General features: G+C 49.3%; 1 protein-coding gene across 6 annotated transcripts in view; it reads right to left on the bottom strand.

The window, feature by feature from the left end:
- LOC119965217 (serine/threonine-protein phosphatase 2B catalytic subunit alpha isoform-like) overlaps nucleotides 1–21,008 on the bottom strand; it is a 532,569-nt gene that overhangs the window by 110,372 nt on the left and 401,189 nt on the right. For all 6 annotated transcript variants that reach the window (XM_038795661.1, XM_038795660.1, XM_038795665.1 and 3 more), the window contains one exon: nucleotides 20,122–20,261. In XM_038795661.1, coding sequence (XP_038651589.1) covers nucleotides 20,122–20,261 — 140 coding nt within the window. The remainder of the gene's footprint in view (nucleotides 1–20,121; nucleotides 20,262–21,008) is intronic.

Below are 21,008 nucleotides of genomic sequence, written 5' to 3' on the forward strand. Positions count from 1 at the left end.
GGCCGAACGAGCCGCCTAGGGCGGTGCTGGTCCGCTTTCACCGCTTTGTTGACCGTGAGTGCGTGCTGAGATGGGCGAAGAAGGAAAGGAGCAGCAGGTGGGAGAACGCAGAGATCAGGATCTTTCAGGACTGGAGCACGGAGGTGGCGAAGAGAAGGGCTGGTTTCAATCAGGTGAAGGGAGTGCTTCACAGGAAGGAGGTGAAGTTTGGCCTGCTACAGCCGGCTCGCCTCTGGGTCACTTACAAGGACCGGCAGCTCTACTTTGATTCTCCGGAGGAGGCCTGGGCTTTTGTCCAGGCAGAGAAGGTGGACTCGAACTGAGGACTGGGGGGCTGGGGAATGATGTACATAGTCCGGAGGCTCTGCCCTCCTTGGTATCCTTTCGTTTTTATTGGCTGTGTTTGATGTTGCCTTTTTGCTGTTCTGCTTTTTCGCATTTTGGGGCTGTTATTTATTTATTTGGGTGCTTTTTTTGTTTTTTCACTGGTGGAGGGTTGGGGAGCTGTTTGCGGTCCTGCTGGGTCATGTGCCCGTCTTTTTCCCGCGTGTTGGGTCGGGGGGGGCGGGGTTTGGGATGGAAGCGCGGGCTTTCTTCCCGTGCTGGAGGAGTAATGGGCGGGGCCGGCACTGGGAGGGGGTAATGGTGGTTGTGTTGCTTTGGGGAGGAGGGGGGGGGGGGGGTCGTCAGGATGGCGGGAGCAGCCGGGGTCAGCAGGAGTCGGCTGACTTACGGAAGTACAATGGAAGGGGTTACGCAGTAGGGGGGGGTACCGGGCTGCTGCTGCAGGAGCCGTAGCGGAACGGCTGGTGAAGGGGGAGGTTGGGGGGGAGGGGTCTGCCACCGTGGGAAACGGGCCTGGGGAGTTCTGCGGGCACGTGGTGAGCCGAGGGAGAGCTATGGCTGACCGGCGCAGTGGGAGGGGGAAGACCCCCCCCCGATTCGGCTCGTCACATGGAACGTGAGGGGGCTGAATGGACTGGTGAAGCGGTCCCGGGTCTTGGCGCACCTGAAGGGGCTGGGAGCGGACGTGGCTATGCTCCAGGTGATGCACCTTAAGGTGGCGGATCAGTGAGGCTAAGAAGAGGCTGGGTGGGGCAGGTGTTTCACTCGGGGCTAGATGCGAAGAATCGAGGGGTGGCGATCTTAGTTGGCAAGAGCTTGTTGTTTGTTGCGTTGGTTGTGGTGGCGGACAGTGCAGGCAGATATGTAATGGTGAGTGGTAGACTTCAAGGGGAGCGGGTGGTTCTGGTCAATGTGTACGCCCCCAACTGGGACGATGCGGGCTTCATGCGGCGAATGTTGAGCCGGATCCCGGACCTGGAGACGGGGGGTTGATCTTGGGAGGGGGTTTTAATACTGTGTTGGATCCAGCTCTGGATCATTCGAAGTCTAGGACGGGCAAGAGGCCGGCGGCGGCCTCGGTGCTGAGGGGGTTCATGGATCAGATGGGAGGGGTAGACCCTTGGAGGTTTTTGAAGCCGGGGGGTAGGGAGTTTTCCTTTTTCTCCCATGTCCACAAGGCTTATTCCCGGTTTGAATTTTTTGTTCTCAGCAGGGCGCTAATCCCGAGAGTGGTGGGGCGGAGTATTCGGCGATAGCCATATCTGATCATGCTCCGCATTCGGTGGACCTGGAGCTGGGGGAGGGGAAGGTTCAGCGCCCGCTGTGGAGATTAGATGTGGGGCTTCTGGCAGAAGAGGAAGTATGCGGGCGGGTCCGTAGGGGTATAGAGGGGTATTTGGAAGCCAACAATAACGGGGAGGTGCAAGTTGGCGTGGTTTGGGAAGCGCTGAAGGCAGTGGTTAGAGGGGAGCTGATATCCATTCGGGCGCACAGGGAGAGGGGGGGAGAGGGTTGAGAGGGAGAGGCCGGTGGAAGAAATGGTAAGGGTGGACAGGAGGTAGGCGGATGTCCCGGAGGAGGGGCTTTTGAGGAAGCGTCGCAGTCTCCAAGCGGAGTTTGATATACTGACCACCCGGAAGGCGGAGGCGCAGTGGAGGCGCAGGGGGCGGTATATGAGTATGGGGGGAAGGCAAGTCGGATGGTGGCCCACCAGCTCCGGAAGCGGGAGGCAGCGAGAGAGATAGGGGGTGTCGCAGATGCAGGAGGGAACTTGGTGCGGAGCGACAGGGACATTAATGGGGTGTTCAGATCCTTTTACGAGGGGCTGTACCGGCCCCCTAGGGAGGTGGGCGGGATGGACCGCTTTCTGGATAAACTGGAGTTCCCAAGAGTAGAGGATGAGCGGGTGGAGGGTCTGGGGGCCCCAATCGAGTTGGAGGAGCTGATGGAGGCGCTGGGGAGCATGCAGACAGGGAAAGCACTGGGACCTGACGGGTTCCCGGTGGAGTTCTATAAGAAGTTTTCAGATCTCTGGGCCCGCTGCTTGTGAGGACCCTGAATGAGGCGAGGGAGGGGGGGGCTCTGCCCCCGACGATGTCTAGAGCAATAATCTCACTGATCCTGAAGCGGGATAAGGACCCCCTCCACTGTGGGTCTTACAGGCCGATTTCACTCCTCAACGTGGATGCAAAGTTGTTGGCTAAGGTACTGTCCAGGAGGGTGGAAGCTGTGGTCCCGATGGTTATCCATGAGGACCAAACGGGGTTTGTGAAGGGGAGGCAGCTGAATGTCAATGTACGGCGGCTTCTTAATGTTATGATGATGGCGTCGGCGGCTGGGGAGGCGGAAATAGTGGCATCGATGGATGCGGAGAAAGCTTTTGACAGGGTAGAGTGGAGCTACCTGTGGGAAGTGCTGAGGAGGTTTGGGTTTGGTGAGGGATTCATCAGCTGGGTGAGGTTGCTGTATAGCTCCCCGGTAGCGAGTGTGGTGACGAATGGGAGGAGGTCAGAGGACTTTCGGCTTTCCCGGGGGACGAGGCAGGGGTGCCCCTTGTCTCCCCTGCTCTTCGCGTTAGCAGTTGAGCCCTTGGCCATGGCGCTGAGGGATTCGAAGAACTGGAGGGAGATTGTGCGGGGAGGGAGGAGCACCGGTTGTCCCTGTACGCAGCTGATTTACTGTTGTACATCGCGGATCCGGCGGGGGGGGGATGCCAGAGGTGTTGAGGATACTTGGGGAGTTTGGGGATTTTTCGGGCTATAAGCTCAACGTGGGGAAGAGTGAGCTGTTTGTGCTGCACCTGGGGGACAGGGAGAGGGAGATAGGAGAGCTCTCGTTGAAGAAGGCTGAGAGGAGCTTTAGATATCTTGGGGTTCAGATAGCTAGGAACTTGGGGACCCTGCACAGGCTAAACGTTTTGAGGCTGGTGGAACAGATGGAGGAGGAGTTCAGGAGGTGGGACGCGCTGCCACTCTTTGGCGGGTAGGGCCCAGTCAGTTAAGATGACGGTGCTCCCGAGGTTTTTGTTTCTTTTCCAGTGCCTCCCCATATTGATTCCGAAGGCTTTTGTTAAGAGGGTTAATAAGAGTATTCTGGGGTTCGTGTGGGCGCGGTATTCATGGAGCGAGGAAGGGAGATAGGCGGCTTGGCATTGCCCAACTTGTGTGGGTATTACTGGGCTGCGAACGTGGCAATGATTCGTAGATGGGTGATGGAGGGGGAAGGTGCCGCATGGAAGAGGTTGGAGGTGGCGTCCTGTGTGGGTACGAGTTTGGAGGCATTGGTGACGGCCCCGCTCCCACTCCCCCCGGCAAGGTACTCTACGTGTCCGGTGGTAGTGGCATCCCTCAAAATTTGGAGGCAGTGGAGGCGGCATAGGGGGGAAGTGAAGGCCTCAGTGTGGGCCAAGATATGGGGCAATCACCAGTTTGCACCAGGGAGAATAGATGGTGGGATTTTGAGTTGGCATAGGGCAGGCATCAGGCGGATGGGGGATCTTTTCCTCGATGGGAAGTTTGCGACTTTAGAGGAGTTGGAGGGGAAGTGGGGTCTCCCCCCTGGGAACGCTTTCAGGTATATGCAGATTAGGGCGTTTGTTACCGGCAGGCGGCGGAGTTCCCGCTACTGCCGCCTAGGGGGGTGCAGGATAGCGTGCTCTCGGGGACGTGGGTCGGTGAGGGTAGGATCTCGGCAATTTATCAGATGATGCAGGAAGAGGAGGAGGCCTCGGTGGAGGAGCTGAAAGCGAAGTGGGAGGAGGAGCTAGGGGAAGAGATCAACGATGGGACGTGGGCGGATGCCCTGGGGAGGGTGAACTTGTCCTCTTGCGCATGGCTCAGCTTAAGTCAGCTGAAGGTGCTGCATAGGGCGCACATGACTGGGGCCAGGATGAGCCGGTTCTTTGGGGGAAGAGGACAGGTGTGGGAGGTGTTCGGGAGGCACGGCGAACCACACCCACATGTTCTGGGCATGTCCGGCATTGGAGGGGTTTTGGAAGGCGGTGGCGGGGACATTGTCCAAGGTGGTCGGTTCCAGGGTGGAGCCGGGCTGGGGGCTCACAATCTTTGGGGTAGCATCGGAGCCGGGAGTGCAGGAGGCGAGAGAGGCCTGTACCCTGGCCCTTGCGTCTCTAGTAGCCCGGTGTAGGATTACAGTGGAGGGACGCGAAGCCCCCGAGCCCAGGGGCCTGGATCAATGACGTGGCCAGGTACATCAGGCTGGAGAAGGTTAAGTTTGCCCTGAGGGGGTCGGTACAAGGGTTCTTCCAGCGGTGGCAGCCCTTTCTCGATTTTCTGGCGGAGGGTTAGAGGGTGGTCAATCTCAGCAGCAACCGGGGGGGGGGGGGGGGGGCGGAGAGAGAGGAGAGAGGGTAAAGGGGGGTGTGGGTTCGGGGTCTGTTAAGGGGGTTTGTTTTTGCGATGGTGTGTTTGCTATTTTCTACTTTTTTGTATTGTTATTAAGTTATTCATTTATTGCTTTGTATTGGGGGGGATTTCTCTTTCTGTTTATTTCTACACCTTGTTTACTTTATTGTTGGGAGATAATTTGTTGTTGAAAAATTTGAATAAAAATTATTTTTTAAAAAAAGACTGTTTCGGTTGAATACATTTTAATGTTGAACAATTAATGTTAAATTCTGGAACAACTCTAATTCTTTGGTTGGAGAGATTCGACCTCACCGTTCATCAATTTTTTTTTTTATTCGTTGATGGTACGTGGGCGTCGCAGGCTGTGCGAGCAATTATTGCCCATCCCTAATTGCCCTTAAGGGGGAAGTTAACAGTCAACCACATTGCTGTGGGTCTGGAGTCAAATGTAGGCCAGACCAAGTAAGGATGACGTATTTCCTTCCCTGAGGAACATTAGTGAACGAGATGGGTTTTTATGACAATCAAAAATGGTTTCATGGTCATCATTCGACTTTTAATTCCAGATTTTTTTTTAATTGAATTCAAATTTCACCACCTGCATTGGCAGGATTGGAACCGGGGTCCCCAGAATATTACCCTGGGTCTGTGGTTGCGTAGTGCAGTGACAATACCACTATATCACTGCCTCCCCATCAGAAGATTTCCTTGTTGATTGAGTTTTTAAAAAGGAAATGCCGAGACCCCTCAATCATTTTGAATATGAGTTACAAGAATTATTTCATCATTTTTTAAAAATAATAAGTGAGAATGTGGAAATTGCGGATCCATTGCGGGAGAAGTGACCTGTGTACACTTCTGAGTTTTCAGACTTAACACTGAATCAGTAAGAATGAAAACTTGGATGGTAGTTACATATTCCTGAGATTATCAGGTGAAATTAATGTCTGTCATTTGATTGATCAAAAGGAAAATCAAAAGGGACCCGACAGATTTTTGACAATGCTTTTCAAAACGCATCAATTAAATGATATATTTTTCATCTATTTCAGAAATATGGAGTTATCACCTTTCCCTTTTAAAGCAGCAGTTGAAGCTCCAAGTTGTTGATGACAGGGAAAATCTTCAGTACAAAGAAGCATCGGTGAAAGATGTACTTGACAGCATTGGCACAGTTCCCGAGTTGAAAGTTAAAAACGTCACTTGGAATTTCTGAAAACGTTTGATGTTAAGAGAAAGAGAGGCTGCTCAGATGAACCAAGTGTATCGGTTATTGGCCGGCACAGATTCCATATCTATACATTGAAGAAGAAATTGCTGGTCTGTGAAGCAAAGAGCAATTCCCATTCGGTTGCTGCACTTGTATTGCAGTCTACTGAGACAGCAGGATGCCATAGGGAAGCCAGAACATAAGAACATAAGAAATAGGAGCAGACATAGGCTATTCAGCTTCTACACTGCTCTGCCCTTCATTGAGATCATGGCTGATTTAAAACTTTCTGCAATATCATTTTTTAAATAAATTTAGTGTACCCAATTCATTTTTTCCAATTAAGGGACAATTTAATGTGGCCAATCCACCTAGCCTGCACATCTTTGGGTTGTGGGGGCGAAACCCATGCAAACACGGGGAGAATGTGCAAACTCCACAAGGACAGTGACCCAGAGCTGGGATCAAACCTGGTAAATCGGCGCCGTGAGGAAGCAGGGCGAGCCCACTGCGCCACCGTGCTGCCCAACTTTCTGCAATATCGATATTACCCATAATTCCCCTGGTATCCAAAACTCTACCCATTTCTGACTTGAATGTATTCAATGTCTGAGCATCTACTGCTTTGTGGTATTTGCAGTATATTCAGAATGCCCACCTCCATCTATTGATATCTGTCTTTAATTTAGAAAGACATTCACTTCCTGAATATAACAAAAAGTAGTTAAAAACAGACCTCACGGACTGGGTGAAGTATTACCACATATTTCCAGTGTTGACTCCGGTGAGAAAACCGGAAAGAATCCTGTTGGCGTGACCGGTGGTGTAGTGATCCTCGCCTGAGTGTGTACTGAAGGGGCTGATGGGAAATGGAAATATGACCAGGGGGCAGCACGGGGACATATAAGAGTGACGCCGAAGGCCCGCCCTCGCTCACTTTGTCCAATTCATACATAGGTGGAGAAAAATACCAGAACCCTGACTTCGGAGGAGGCAGTAGCAGTTGAGATTTTCATCCACTGTCTCTGGGCCCCATGATAAACCCGTTCACTGGCAGGTCTCATTCAGCTCTCTATCAGGCAGGAGCCATACGTATCGCTGAGGATGAGAGGAGCATCACTGTCCTCACTGCAAGTCATCATCTGCCTGCAACACCCAGCCTATTGCTTTAGCCCATGAATGAATCCAGCATCTCGATAAACTCCTGCAGGCACCGCATGGTGAGTGTATGTCAGACCCCATGGTGGGAGAGGTCTTCACAGCCTAGTCCTGGATGTCACCAAATTGAGAGCCAATGAGGGTGTCCCTAGCCCTGCACCCTAGCCATCGTACAAGGTCCTTCCTCCTTCTCCTCCGTGGTTGTCCTTTGCCACACTTCTCGGCATCCTCCCCATCTGAGGAGATGTGGCGCTCCTCCATATCCTCCTGCTCTTCCCACTGCAGTACCAGGTTTTGCAGATCACAGCAGACCAATATGATGCAGGGCACCCTCTGAGAGCTGTATTAGAGAGCTCCCCAACATCGGTCAAGCACAGGATCTGCATCTTCAGCAGTCCAATTGCTTGCTTGACCAGCACTGGGTTTGACGTATCAGCCTCATTGTAATGAGCCACAGTGGGGATTTGTGGCCTCTGCACTGGCGTTATCAGCCACCTCCTGAGTGAATACCCTTTGTCCCTGAGGGGCCATCCCTTCAGCTGCTGCTCTCCCTCAGAAATAACTGGGATCTGTGAGCATCCCGAGATATAATAATCATGGATGCTCACCGAGAAATGGCCACATACCTACCTGATGTGCATCGTGTGGTCACAGACGATCTGGACCTTGAGGGTGTGGAATCCCTTGCCATTCACAAATGGCACCACATGCTGCCATGGGGAGCGCAGAGCCATGTGGGTACAGTCGATGACACCCTGCACCTCGGGCATGCCTGCTATGTGGGCAAAGCCCATTGCCCTGGCGTCCTTGCTTGCCTGGTCTCAGTCCAAGTTGATGTACATGTGGCCCCTCATAAAATGCACATCTGTGACCTCCCTTATACACTTGTGCATTGCTGACTGGGAGATGCCACGCAGGTCGCCTGTCCAGCCCTGAAACAAGCCGCTGGCATAAAAGTTCAGAGCAACAGTTACGTTCAGGGCTACAGGCAATGGGTGACCTGCCAGTTTATGTGGTGCAAGCTCTTACATCACCTGGCAGAGGTGGTCCACAGTCCCACAGACAGACGCAGTCTTCTCCAGCACTGGACATCTGGAGGGTGGAGGTTTTACACTAGAATACCTGTGGTCAGTAGTGTCTCCTCCGAGACGCCATCCTCTGTGGCCCTGCTCCCGGAGGTTCAATGGGCCCAGTCTCCCCTCCTCTGCAGGGTGCTGTTCCTGACTGTGTGCAGTGGCACACCAACGTCGCTGCTGCTGGTCAGTCACAATCAATAGAACTGCCAGCTCGACTGGCTTCATGAATCTCCATAACCATAAAGTGAAAGGAAAAAACATCAAAGTGAGCGATGAGTTGTCCTGACAACGTCCTGGCCCACAGCCCGCTCAGGATTTTGGACATCCACCCATGTGCATTCCTCTATGTGAGCGTCTTTCCACTAGGCCTCACTCCCTGCCCTGTCACACAATAGCCACTTCCCCACAGTTATTCCTATTAACTCCACCTGAACGAAGTGCTTCAACTCTTGAGAAACTCAGCGGGCCGAGTAACTCCCCCCAAGGGTGAGGGGTAAGGGCAGGTGAGTGCATTCAATGGACCCGTATTCTAACCTCATTGGGGAGATGTCAATTGCCCATCATCCCTTGAAAGGGATAGCTGTTCAGCAATTTCACCATAATGCCTTGCATTGGAGAGGCCACATCTGTGTCACCTTTCAAAGGATTAAACATTGGGCCCCAATCAGTGGCACACTCATGCATTGCAATGCTGATGACAGTACACAATTGATATGTCAAGACAGTGTCAGGGAGCTGATTAAGCAACTGGCTTCACCTTGTGGTAGGGGTACACCTGATATGTGTGACAACTGCAATTAGCATGTCAACTGCATCATAGAACATAGAACGATACAGCGCAGTACAGGCCCTTCGGCCCTCGATGTTGCACCGACATGGAAAAAAACTAAAGGCCATCTAACCTACACTATGCCCTTATCATCCATATGCTTATCCAATAAACTTTTAAATGCCCTCAATGTTGGCGAGTTCACTACTGTTGCAGGTAGGGCATTCCACGGCCTCACCACTCTTTGCGTAAAAAACCCACCTCTGACCTCTGTCCTATATCTATTACCCCTCAATTTAAGGCTATGTCCCCTCGTGCTAGCCACCTCCATCCGCGGGAGAAGGCTCTCGCTGTCCACCCTATCTAACACTCTGATCATTTTGTATCCTTAGAGGGCAGCCCCATTCCTCCAGATCTCAAGGGCTGTGGATTAAATGAGCCTTCCAACTTGAACAGCCAGACACCCAGACACTAATCTCTGACAGCCCGGCCTCCATAGCCAGTGGCCTTGAACATTCATACAGCTCTTGCCATCTGGTGCTGCCTGAGTCGGGGTGCTCATTCTCACTATAGTTGTTCTCTCCCCTGGGTGAGGGTCTTCAGGCCTCATGAGGCTTGAAACACCCTTGTCAGCGTCTCCCATTCTGCCCATGCAGCTTGGCATCTCATGGGACACCACCCAAGGATCTCACAGTTGCCTCCAGCGCTGATCCTGTAGATTCATCTGCTCCCACCCACTTTCCAGCTGCCACTCTGGAAGGGCAATCCGCAGCGGTTATATCACCGCAAGCCCAGAAAGGAGCACTGCCTGCAAACCAGACACCAGACCTCTTTAAATCTAGAGGCTCACAGACATGAAGGGCCTGCGAACAACCTCCCCCCACACCCCCCCGAGATTCCATTACTGAACCCCCCCTCCCCCAAGTTGAACTTATGTGAGTCCCCCACCTCCTCTCTGTTGCCCCCTCTGCAACTGGCACCTGGATGGTAATGGGTACCTGAGCACTCACCTCCGACATTCCCTTCAGGAGGTGAGGTCGCCAGGTTCTCATTTTGATGAATATTCATTGGGGGAGGAAGTTCTGGTGGGAGGGCTCGCAAATGATATTTTAATGTATTAAAATGAGATTCCCATCCATACATGCCATTTTCCCATTACTCCATCGGTGAGGGGCCTGGAAAATCAAAAAACGCAATCTCACCGGTGAGAATCGCGTTTTCAGATTCTTGCCAAATTTTCCGCCCATGCCACCTTTTTGGCTGGCGGCAACGCGGGCTCAAAACCACACCCAATTATCTATTTTCCTGTGATTGCAATTTTAAAGAAATTCAAACACAGAGGGCGCGATCCTCCGCTGCCCATGGCGGGTCGGAGAATAGCGGGAGGGCCTTCCCGACAATTTTCACGCCCTCCCGCTATTCCCCCCCCCCCCCCATGGCCGCCCCACGACACGAATTGCTGCTCGCCGTTTTTTACGGCGAACAGCGATTCTCCCCAGGCTGATGGGCCGAGTTCCCAGGCCTTTACGGCCGTTTTCATGAACGCGATCACACCTGCTCTCACCGTTCGTGAAAACGGCCACAAAGTGCCAATCCCGGACAACCATGGCACCGATTGGCACGGCCGTGATGGCATGGGCCTGCGATCGGTGGGCATTGATCGCGGGCAGCGGGTCCGATACCCGCAAACTATTTGTTCTTCCGCCGCCCCGCAGGATCAGTCCGCGGGGCGGCTGAGGGGCATGACGGCCCGCGCGTGCACGGGTTTGACGCGTCTGCGTGATGACGTCGTCCACGCATGCGCGGCTGACGTCATTGTGCGCGTCAGCCGGTGTGACGCTTGTCGCGATGCCGTGCTTTACGGGGCCCCGCTGCTAGCCCCGCCCGGGGGGGAGAATCAGTCCTGGGAAGGGGCGCGGAGGCTGCCTGAAACACGGCCAATTTCACGGCAGTCTTTACGGCTCGCCACATTTGTGGAGAACCGCGCCCAGATTTCCTCCAGAATTTCAGACTTAATGTTAACACCAGAAAAATACTAAAATATCTTAATGACAGTAACACCATGGTTTCAGTAAACAGATCCTTGTAGTGTGTAAAGCTCCCAACAGGATTTACCAGTACTGTTTTCTGACTTAAACATATTTAGGTACTAGTTGTAAAACTTAAAATGATATTCACAAAGCCTGGAATTAATTAGCTTTTTATGTTTACATACCAAGAAATACTTTCATTTATATGGATTATTTCATAACTTCCAGGATGTCCCAATGTACGAATGAATTATTAATTAACTAATAATAATAACACTAATTATTATTATATTTTAAAGAGCAGTCATTGCTGATTCTGTAGTCAAATACAGCAGACAATTTAATCATAGCAGGGTTCCACAAAGTAATGAGCCGCAGAGCGAGTTGACCAACTTTGTTGGTGCCTATTGCACGTACCCGAAATGTAAAACAAAACCAGAAAATGCTGGACATATTCAGCAGGTCTGCTAGCATCTTTGAAAAGAATCACAGAGTTAATATTTCAGGTTAAAGACCTTTCATCAGAACTTTCACCGGGACGTTATTGACCTGAATCATTGGCCTGGATTTTCAGCGACTTGGGATAACTCGGTGGCCCTTTAAAAATGGCGGGTGGGATTTTATTCCTGGATTCCCAACCCAATTCCCACGGTATCCGATTTTCAAGAGTGCCTTTTTAGAGTGTCGATTTGTTTGGATCGAAAGTCTATGCTTTGCATTCTTGACCTGGCTGGTTTCATTGCAGGGATAAGCAGGAGCTAGTCCTCTGCAGTTTTCACAAGAGTTGGACCAGGTTTTAAAAGAGGCGTGGCTCAGAAAACCTCAGAGACGTCATTAAACATAGCATGCATGAGGGGACCTTTTGAAAGGCAAGTTTAAAAGATTCTCCTCATACTCCCATATGCCAAGGTATTCCCCCAAACAACTTCATGTCCCCTCATGCACCCTATTCCAAGGTATGATGCCCCAAACAACCCTAGTGTTTTCTCTGGGGTTCAGCACTCTGATGGATTTCTGGGCTCTCAGCCAAGAATACGTAATAAGACCCATAAAATGTTCTTACTGTCACTTTTGGGTTCATTGTTTCTATACAGAGTGCAGTGGATGAATGAACGTGGAAGTGCCATATCTTGGCAGAGGGGCCAGGATGGGGTAAAAGCAGAGGCATACCTTGGAGTAGGGTGGCATAATAGGCCAGGAGGGGGATGGAGGGCATGAGGCAGCATGTATAAGTAAAGGGGTGTGAGCTAGAGGTGAGGCGTGGAATGCCTTCCTGTTTTTATTTTAACTGGGACAAAGTCTCACAGCACCAAGGCAGGTTGTTTTAAACAACCCACCTCCGCACATCGCAGCCCGTGGCTAACACCAAACTTTTCCCCAGGTAGGCTGATCTGATTGCAATCCACAACTGCCCCCGCCCCCAAAACATAAAATCACATCCTACTGGGCATTTTCTCCTCAGGCACGAGGACCAAGCTGGGAATTTTCCCAAGTTCCACTATTCCCCTCGAGAAAGAAAATCCAAGCCATTGACTTTCTTGTCCCCTCCACAGACACTGCCAGACCTGCTAAGTATTGCTGGCATTATAAAAAATTATTTCAGATTTACAGCATCATAAGTGGTTTGCTTTGGTGAAACTAATTATCAAACGTCTGCCCAAATCTGCAGAGTACTGACTGGCCTTTTTGAAAGCTCAGCTTTTACTATGTCCAATATTTTACCACAGCTTCTATTAACTAACGCGACACTTAAAAATAGAACAACCTGGAATTATTATCCCCATGGGCATCTGTATCCTCCAGAAATTATGAAAGTAGGTTATAGTGGCAATATTGTACAGAATTAGAAATGACAAGCCTTGAAATAAAGGAAGGCAAGTGAATGAAGGAAAATCACTGGGGAATTGCTTTAAAATGTCACAGACGGGAAGAGTAAAAAATTGGCATTTACCTTTTTAGTTTCCTCCATCATTTACAAATTTATGACGTATTTAGTTATAAATCACATGAGACATTTCATCTTATCTGGATAAAATTATAGTGGCCCAATCTTACGCTCAAGGTTGGAACCTCTGTTGGAACAGTGTTGGATCCGGTGGGAAAAGCTGTATGAAATTCTCCGGCTTCACAGCCTCCTTTTCCCGCCTGATTTGTGCAATTTCAGAGCGCTGATGAGGATCATACATCCAGCTTGGGGGGTGGCGCGGTGCTACACAATACACTCCGGCAACACCAAGAATCTGAGAATCTGAGAACGGGGAGACCTTTTTAAAACGCTCCCCGATCTCAAAGTTAAATTTAAGTCCCCCCATTCCCCACGGACATCAGAACTGTCCGGCGGATATGGGGAACGAACCTCCAACCCCCACTTCCCTACCCCCATGGAAAAGGGGAACGAACCCCCACACGCAGAAGCGGACACAACCCCCCCCGTCTCCAAAAGGAGAATGGTCACCTCCCTTCTGTCAGGGAGCAATTTCCAGGCATGTCCTTAAACCCTCAGGTGCTACAAGTACCTCCGCGTCTCCGGCAGGGTCATCGTGACTGGCTTTCGTTTTGAAAATCAGCAGTAATTTGCGCCAGCATGACGTCACAACACTGGAGGGGGAAGAAACATCATGGGCGGGCGCTGTGTTCATCAAGTGCTATAATTATGGAAATCAGGTACACGCCTTATCACCGACGGCGCGGTGGGGGGGGGGGGGGGGGGGGGAGGGTATGAGAAGATCTCAAACTGAGATTGCACCGGTGTGATGTACCATCAATTCGACTCAAGACACATTTAGGATCCGAACTGTGACTTTAATCAGCTAGTTGTTAGCCCGGTGGTCGACTACAGAGAATGGCCGACCGCCGGGAACTCTGGGTACTTATACCCCGCCTCGGAGGCGTGGCCTACTTGCCTCTCGACCAATTGGAGAGCAGTCACATGACTAGTCCCAACCAATCGGACGAGAGGCACACGACCAGCCAGAGCCAATGGGAAGCCCGTGCTCTGCACCAATGGCAGTGCTCATATCCATACCACCACACGGTGCAAATCCCACTTCTGGCCGCTCTCGAGCTCGCGGGGCTGCTAGAACACACCATCGATTTCCAAACCTCATCAGACAAAGAATTAACCACTTAACTTCCATCCACTTTTCTGGGCAACCCTCTGATAGAGGTTCCTTGCAAGCTGAATCAGAGCAGGAAAACTTGGGGGTTCAGTGGAGAGAATCTACAAAGAAGCCACAACAAATTTTTACGGCATCATGTGCTGTATACTGGTTAGCAAAGAATTTAAATGTCCCAAAGCTTCTTTGAAAAGCTACGGAGACAAGGCGTGTTAATTGAAACAGACACAAGACGCAAGGGGCGAAATTCTCCCCCACCCGGCGGGGCGGGGGGTCCCGGCGTTGGGCCTCCCCAAAGGTGTGGAATTCTCCGCACCTTTAGGGGCTAGGAGTGGCTCCCACTCCACCGACTGGCGCCAACGGCCTTTGGCGCCACGCCGACCGGCGTCAGGCCTGGCCGAAAGACCTTCGCCGGTCGCCGTGTGTCCGCGCATGTGCCGGAGCGTCAGCTGCTGCTGACGTCACCACCGACGCATGCGCGGTGGAGGGGGTCTCTTCCGCCTCCGCCATGATGGAGGCCGTGTCGGCGGCGGAAGAAAAGAGTGTCCCCATGGCACAGGCCCACCCGCAGATCAGTGGGCCCTGATCGAGGGCCAGGCCACCGTGGGGCACCCCCCGGGGTCAGATCGCCCCCCCACCCCAGGGCCCGCTTGCGCCACCTGCTCCTGCCGGCTCAGAGGTGGTTTAAACCACATCGGTGGGAGAGGCCTGACAGCGGCGGGACTTCGGCCCATCGCGGGCGAGAGAATCGCCGTGGGGGGCCCGCCGATCGGCGCGGAGGGCCGGCCGACTGGCGGGGCGCAGGTCCCGCCCCCGCCGATTCCCGGGTGGCGGAGAATTCCGGCCACGGCGGGGGCGGGATTTACGCCGGCCGCGGGCGATTCCCCGACCCTGCGGGGGGTTGGAGAATTCCGCCCAAGATGTATACATGCTCATTCTGTCTATAAAGAACAAAGCCCTGTGTATTAGTATATGTAGCTTCTAGTGCATGCACGTGCACCACAGTGCTAGCCTGACTGATAATCTTGAATAAAAATTGGACAGCAGGTGAAACTAGCTGTTTCACTCCGCTACTTTGCAGAACACAATTAGGCTATCGGAATGGGCAGATAAGTCTCAGATGGAATTTAATATAGTGAACACACTTTGACAGAGAGAGCAGGAGAGGTAATATAAACTTTCTAGAGAGTGTCCAGAGACAGAAGGATCTAGGGCTTCATGTGCATACGTCTTTGATGTGCCAGGACATATTGAGAGAATAGTTAGCAAAAGATAGGTGATTTTGGGCTTAATAAATACAGGTATTGAGTACAAAAGTAGGGATGCCCTACAAAACCTTCAAAAACCTCTGGTTGGGCCACAGTAAATCATTAAATCTAGTTCTGGCCATCACAGAATGTGATGTGAGAGTCCTGGAGAGGGTGCCGAGATTTAGCAGAATGACTTCAGAGATGAAGGAGTTTAGGTACAAGGTTAGCTAGGTTGGAAAAGCTGGGGTTTAGTCTCCTTGGACCAGAAGGGGAGATTTGATAAAGGTGTGCTAAACTATGACAAGATTAGATAAGGTAGACAAAGAAAAGCTGTTCCAATTAGCTGATCTTTCAGGGCTAGGGATCCAGATTGAATGCTCGTAACTTGCGCAGAGTGGCAATCTCGAAGGAATTACCTTTGTTAAAATTCCAAAGCCCTGTCTCGCCCAACCTTCTTCACTCAGGCTAGGTGAGACAGAAGCAGAGAAGTGCCCCTTGGCTGCATACCATGGAGTAACTGGGGCGCAGGAAAGAAAGGTATGATCCCTTTTCATGGCACTAATAAAACGGTTGTTTAAAGGGACATTCTAAAGGGAGACGGTAAGTTTCAAATTTAAGTGGTTCAGACAATGGGAGGGAAGGGGGGTTGGTGCTGGGGGGAGTGCAGGGAGAGACCAGGAAGGAGAGAAGTAGTCATGAGGGTGGTGTTGTACCAGAGGGGGGGGGGGGGGGGGAAACAGACCAGAGAGGATCAGACTGGGGATTGGGGGTGAAGGTACCGGGTTGGGGGTCAGTCCGGGAAGGTCGTGTCAGACCAGAGGGGGTGGAGGTTAGTTCTGGAGGTGGTGTCAGACCAGAAAGGTTGGGAGGGTGGTCAGGCTGAGAAAGATGCGGGGGGTTTGTGTCAGGTCAGGCTGGGTCACACCAGGTTAGGGGTCTGGCTGAGATGTGCGGGGGGAAGTTGGGAATCACTGGAGGGAGTCATGTATGTGTGCAGAGTGTCCTGTGTGAGGCTAGGTCTCGGTGTTTAAATAGTTACTTTGGAGTGAGCAGTGATTTTTTTTTTCCTGCTAACTCTTTCAGAGTAACTATCAATCTTTGAGTCCATTCACGACTGAGATTGATAGATTTTTGGACAGAACCATCTGAAGTTAGTTATTCAAATCTCTCTCTCAGGTGGTTCCCAGTGCAAATGTCCAGGGGAAGTTAGCACTTCTGGACAATTGCCGGGTAAACGTTGCATGGGAACGCCCTAAACGGATTCTCCAGTGCATCATTGGGGTACCCCCTAAATGCAATGCTGGGGAACCAGGATGTTATGGGGAATAATTTGGTCAAGAGATGCAGTAGTGATGTAAAGAAGACTCTTTTTTAAATAGAGAGTGATATTGATCTGGAACTCTCTGCCAATGAAGGGGGTGAAAGTGAAGGTGGTCAGTGATTTCATAAGGAAATTGGGTTGGCACTTGAAGGAAATAGACTTTCAGGGTTACGGCAAAAAAGCAGGGGAATGGGACTGACCAGAATCCTCTGGAGAAAACTGGCATGAGCCCAATGGACCAAACAGCCTTGATGATTCTATTCTAGTTGATAGATCAACTAGTTTGCAACTCTTATTCATAGCAGTGTAAAATCTGCGGCTGCAACTAAGCAACAACGAAGTTTCACATTTGAAGTTGTTCAGTGGTTTCAGAATTTTAGATATATACAAACTGAAGTGTCACACAGCTTTTTCAAAAATACTGACTTAATTCCAAACAGTTGCACATTTGCTTGAAGATGTATCAACTAACTTGATTTCTAAAAATGTCATTGGTGCTGAATCCTTTCCCAGTGTGTGCATAGGAATGTGCAAAATAAAAGCACGAGTTCATCCTCCAACCTGCTCTTCCATTAAATAAGATCATAGCTGATTTTCTAACTGTTCTACCTCACCTTCATTCTTGTGCCATCCCCTAAATGCCTGAGTGTCCAAAAATCTATCAATCTCAGTCGTGAATGGACTCAAAGATTGAGCAGTCAAAGACCACTGGTGGGCTAGATTCGCAAATCTCTGAGTAAATACATTTCTCCTCGTCTTAATCCTGACTGCCTTACTCCGTATCCTGAGTCTATGACCCTGAGTTCAAGACTCTACAACGCTCGCAGCATCTACATTTTAAGCCCTCTGAGAATTTTATGCACTTCAATGAAATCACCTCTCATTCTTCTTAACTCCAGAGAACAAAGAGCCTATTCTAGTCAACCGCTTATATTCTCTGATGTTCTTGTTCCCCGATAATTATTTGTAATTAATGTGAAGGTTGGCATTTAAAGGTTCCTTTGTTCCCTAACAACAATGGTTCACAATTCTCCACAATTTATGACAAATAGGATGGAGTTCGGCATCTTAGATTTTTTTTCATCAGGTTGTAAGATTATAAATATATTCTACTTTTTAAAATTTTCAATCCAAATATCATTTTCGGTGCAGCTGTGATCACAGTGATTTCCAGTTTCAAAGTAACAATCTTTCTTAGCCTTGTTATAATGCTGTTTACGTTTCTATTATTCAGTGTCCTTTCTCATATCCTCCCATGTGTGCTGTTTTCATAATGTTAATATAATAAATTGCATTCTCCTGAGAAAATAGCTTAAGACGTGTTTTGAGCCATTATAAAACACTCACAATGTGACAAATAGGCTGGCAGACAGTAGACATTTGCATAAAAGGTAAATTTCCTAGGGAATTGCATCGACTGTACAAATTTCCTGAATTGATGCTGTAAGGTGGGTTGTTTTGACACTACAATACCAGTGTGGCAACAGTGAATAGCAAGATAAATTTAGTGATGAGGAGAATATTCATGTTCAGAATGGAGGAAGCTATGACATCACACTCAGCTAGTATTAAATGCTTGCTCTGAAACCAGCAGTCCAACTGGGCAACTGTAAGATGACAGTAATCTTAACAGACAAAAAGCCTTTTCAGCTGACGTTTTATCATTTTCTCTCTGTCATTGACTTATTTTGCCAAACATTTCGCAAGAGGGACAGCGAATTTTCTGATTTGAGATAATTGGATTCCTGTTGAGATTAACATGTTACCTTTGACATGGCCTTTGAAGCATTTCAACGTAAATAAGACATGATGGGCAGCATTTTATGTTGCACCAGGGTTCTTGCCCTCCTTACGCCTGCCAGTGAAAAAGCCGGCGGCAAACCTGACCCATCTCCGGCAGATTGCACTGCAGCCATTTAACCCGGTGGTGAGATTAATTGGCCAAGTGCCTCAACTGGCCCAAGGAGGGGCAGGCATCTCGACATCTCCCCTGACATACCCAACATTGCGGTGGGGTCAAGGGCAAGTGGGTAGACATTTGTAGTGGCGCCCATTTATGTCCAATTTATGCTCCCAATCACCACCACCCCCACAAACCCGAACCACAAACACCTGCCTCAACCTGCTCCAACATTACACAATTTGGACCTATTTATTAATTTTTCAGAGTTGAAGGTGCAAAAGGTAAAAAAATTATTTGGAAGAAACCTACTTATTCATTCATGGAATGTAGGTATTGAGGGCAAAGTCAGCATTTATTGCCTATTAGGAAGGCGCCTTCTTGAACTGCTGCAGTCCATATGGTCTTAAGTTAGGAGTTCCAGGACTTTGATCCAGCTGAAGGAATTACATTATAGTTCCAGGTTAGGTTGGAGTGTGACTTTGAGGGGAACCTGTAAGGCTGTAGTTTTCCCATATGCCTGATCTTTTTGTCACCTGGGCAGTAGAGTTTGTGGGTTTGGGAGGTGTTGTCGAAGAAGCCTTGGCAAGTTGCTGCAGTGTATTTTGTAGAGGGTACACATTGTAGTCATGGTGCGCCAATGTGGAGGGAGTTAATGCTTAAAGTGGTCATCGAGGTGTCAAACAAATGGGCTACATTTTTCTACCTGCTGTCAAGCTTCTGGGCTGCTGTTGGAGCTGCACTCATCCAGGCAAATGTAAAGTGTTCTATCACACTCCTTATTGTGCCTTGTATGTTAACAGATGGTGGACATGTTTTGGGGATTCACTGACCAAAGAATATCTAACCTCTGACCTGCTTTTCTAAACACAGTACTTATACGACTGGACCAGTTAAGTTTATGGCACATGATGATGCCTAGGATGTTGATGGTGACCGATTCAACTATAGCAATGCCAGTGAATGACAAGGGGAGGTATTTAGACTCTCTTGTGTCTGAGATGGTAATTGCCTGCTGTTTGTGTGGTGTGAATGTTACTTTCCAGTTATCAGCGCAAGCCTGAATATTTTCCTGGTCTTTCTGCATGCAGGCATGAACTGCTTCATTCAATTAGAAGTTGTGAATGGAACTGTGAAATCATCAGTGAACATCCCCATTCTGACCTTATGATGGAGAGAAAGTCATTGATGAGACAGCTGAAGCTAGTTGGACTTAGAACCCCTACAGTGTTGCCCTATTGTTGAGCTGATTGGCCTTCAGCAACCACAACCATCATTCTGTATAACAGAAGCAAAATGCTGTGGATGCTGGAAATCTGAAATAAAAACAGAAAGTGCTGGAGAAACTCAGCAGGTGTCACAACATCTGTGGAAAAAGAAACAGAGTTAACATTTCAAGCTCAATAGGGCTATTCTTCAGAACCTCAACTTTCTTTGTGCCAGACATGACTTTTGCTTGTGGAGACATGTCCCTTAGTTCATTTTAGTTGCAATGGTTGGGAAAACGTACTACTGTCCTTGATAATCAGTTCCGTCATGTTCATATAGTAAATCAGTAAATGTAATCTTAAGGGCTTACCTATAAAAATAAGAGCATCCCCTCACTGTATTATGACTGAAATATTCCTGTGTCTTTTCATTTCCGAAGTCTTCCAAAGGATCTGACCACAAGAGGTCACACATCGGACCAAATGCTGGTGGTTCTTTATATCTGTCTAACTGTGAAAAGAAGCACATTTCATCGTCATCCTGGTGTGCCTCATGAGAAAAAACAATCGTATTTTCGATGTTAACCCATTAGAATGGGCAACCATAGGAAGTTCGACTCAACTCTCTTTCTGATACTAAATTCATTCCAAATGTGTTTTCTATATGTCTACATTTTGTGAAAAATGAACAACTTGCACTGATGGAGGAGCTTTAATGCAATGTTTTATAGCAGAACAAAAGGAAAAAATTAATAGAAAATTAAATGAGCAGGCAATGGGAGAAATGATCAAAGCTTGGTCATAAGGAAGATCTTAAAAGGAGGAAGTTAGGTTGAAGGGTTCAGGAAAGGAATTCCAGTCCCAGCATATTAAGCAGCTTTGCGAGTGACCTGAATGGCTGAGCAACACTTGCTAGTTTAACAATCCTGTTCGCAAATCAATGAAGTTCCTGGTTCGCTGCACAAAGCTCAGTAAAGCAGGGAGAACCATGATTAAACATCTCTTGTAACATGTTGTTCCTCATTAGGATGACAAACAAACATTGTATGTGGAAGCGAAAATACACTTGATGCACAGTTTATATAGTTTGATCCCACCTGTTCTGACCCATCTCCCACCATCTGTTACTGTTGACTAATTGAAGCACATTGACCTCAAACATGGATGTGATAAGGATATGATCTCATTGCACTGCATTCTGTATACATATTATTTTTCTATTATCAGTAAGCTGTAGCAGCCACCATGGTCCCAGAAG

Source organism: Scyliorhinus canicula, chromosome 4, assembly GCF_902713615.1.
Source record: "Scyliorhinus canicula chromosome 4, sScyCan1.1, whole genome shotgun sequence".
NCBI classification, from domain to species: Eukaryota; Metazoa; Chordata; class Chondrichthyes; order Carcharhiniformes; family Scyliorhinidae; genus Scyliorhinus; species Scyliorhinus canicula.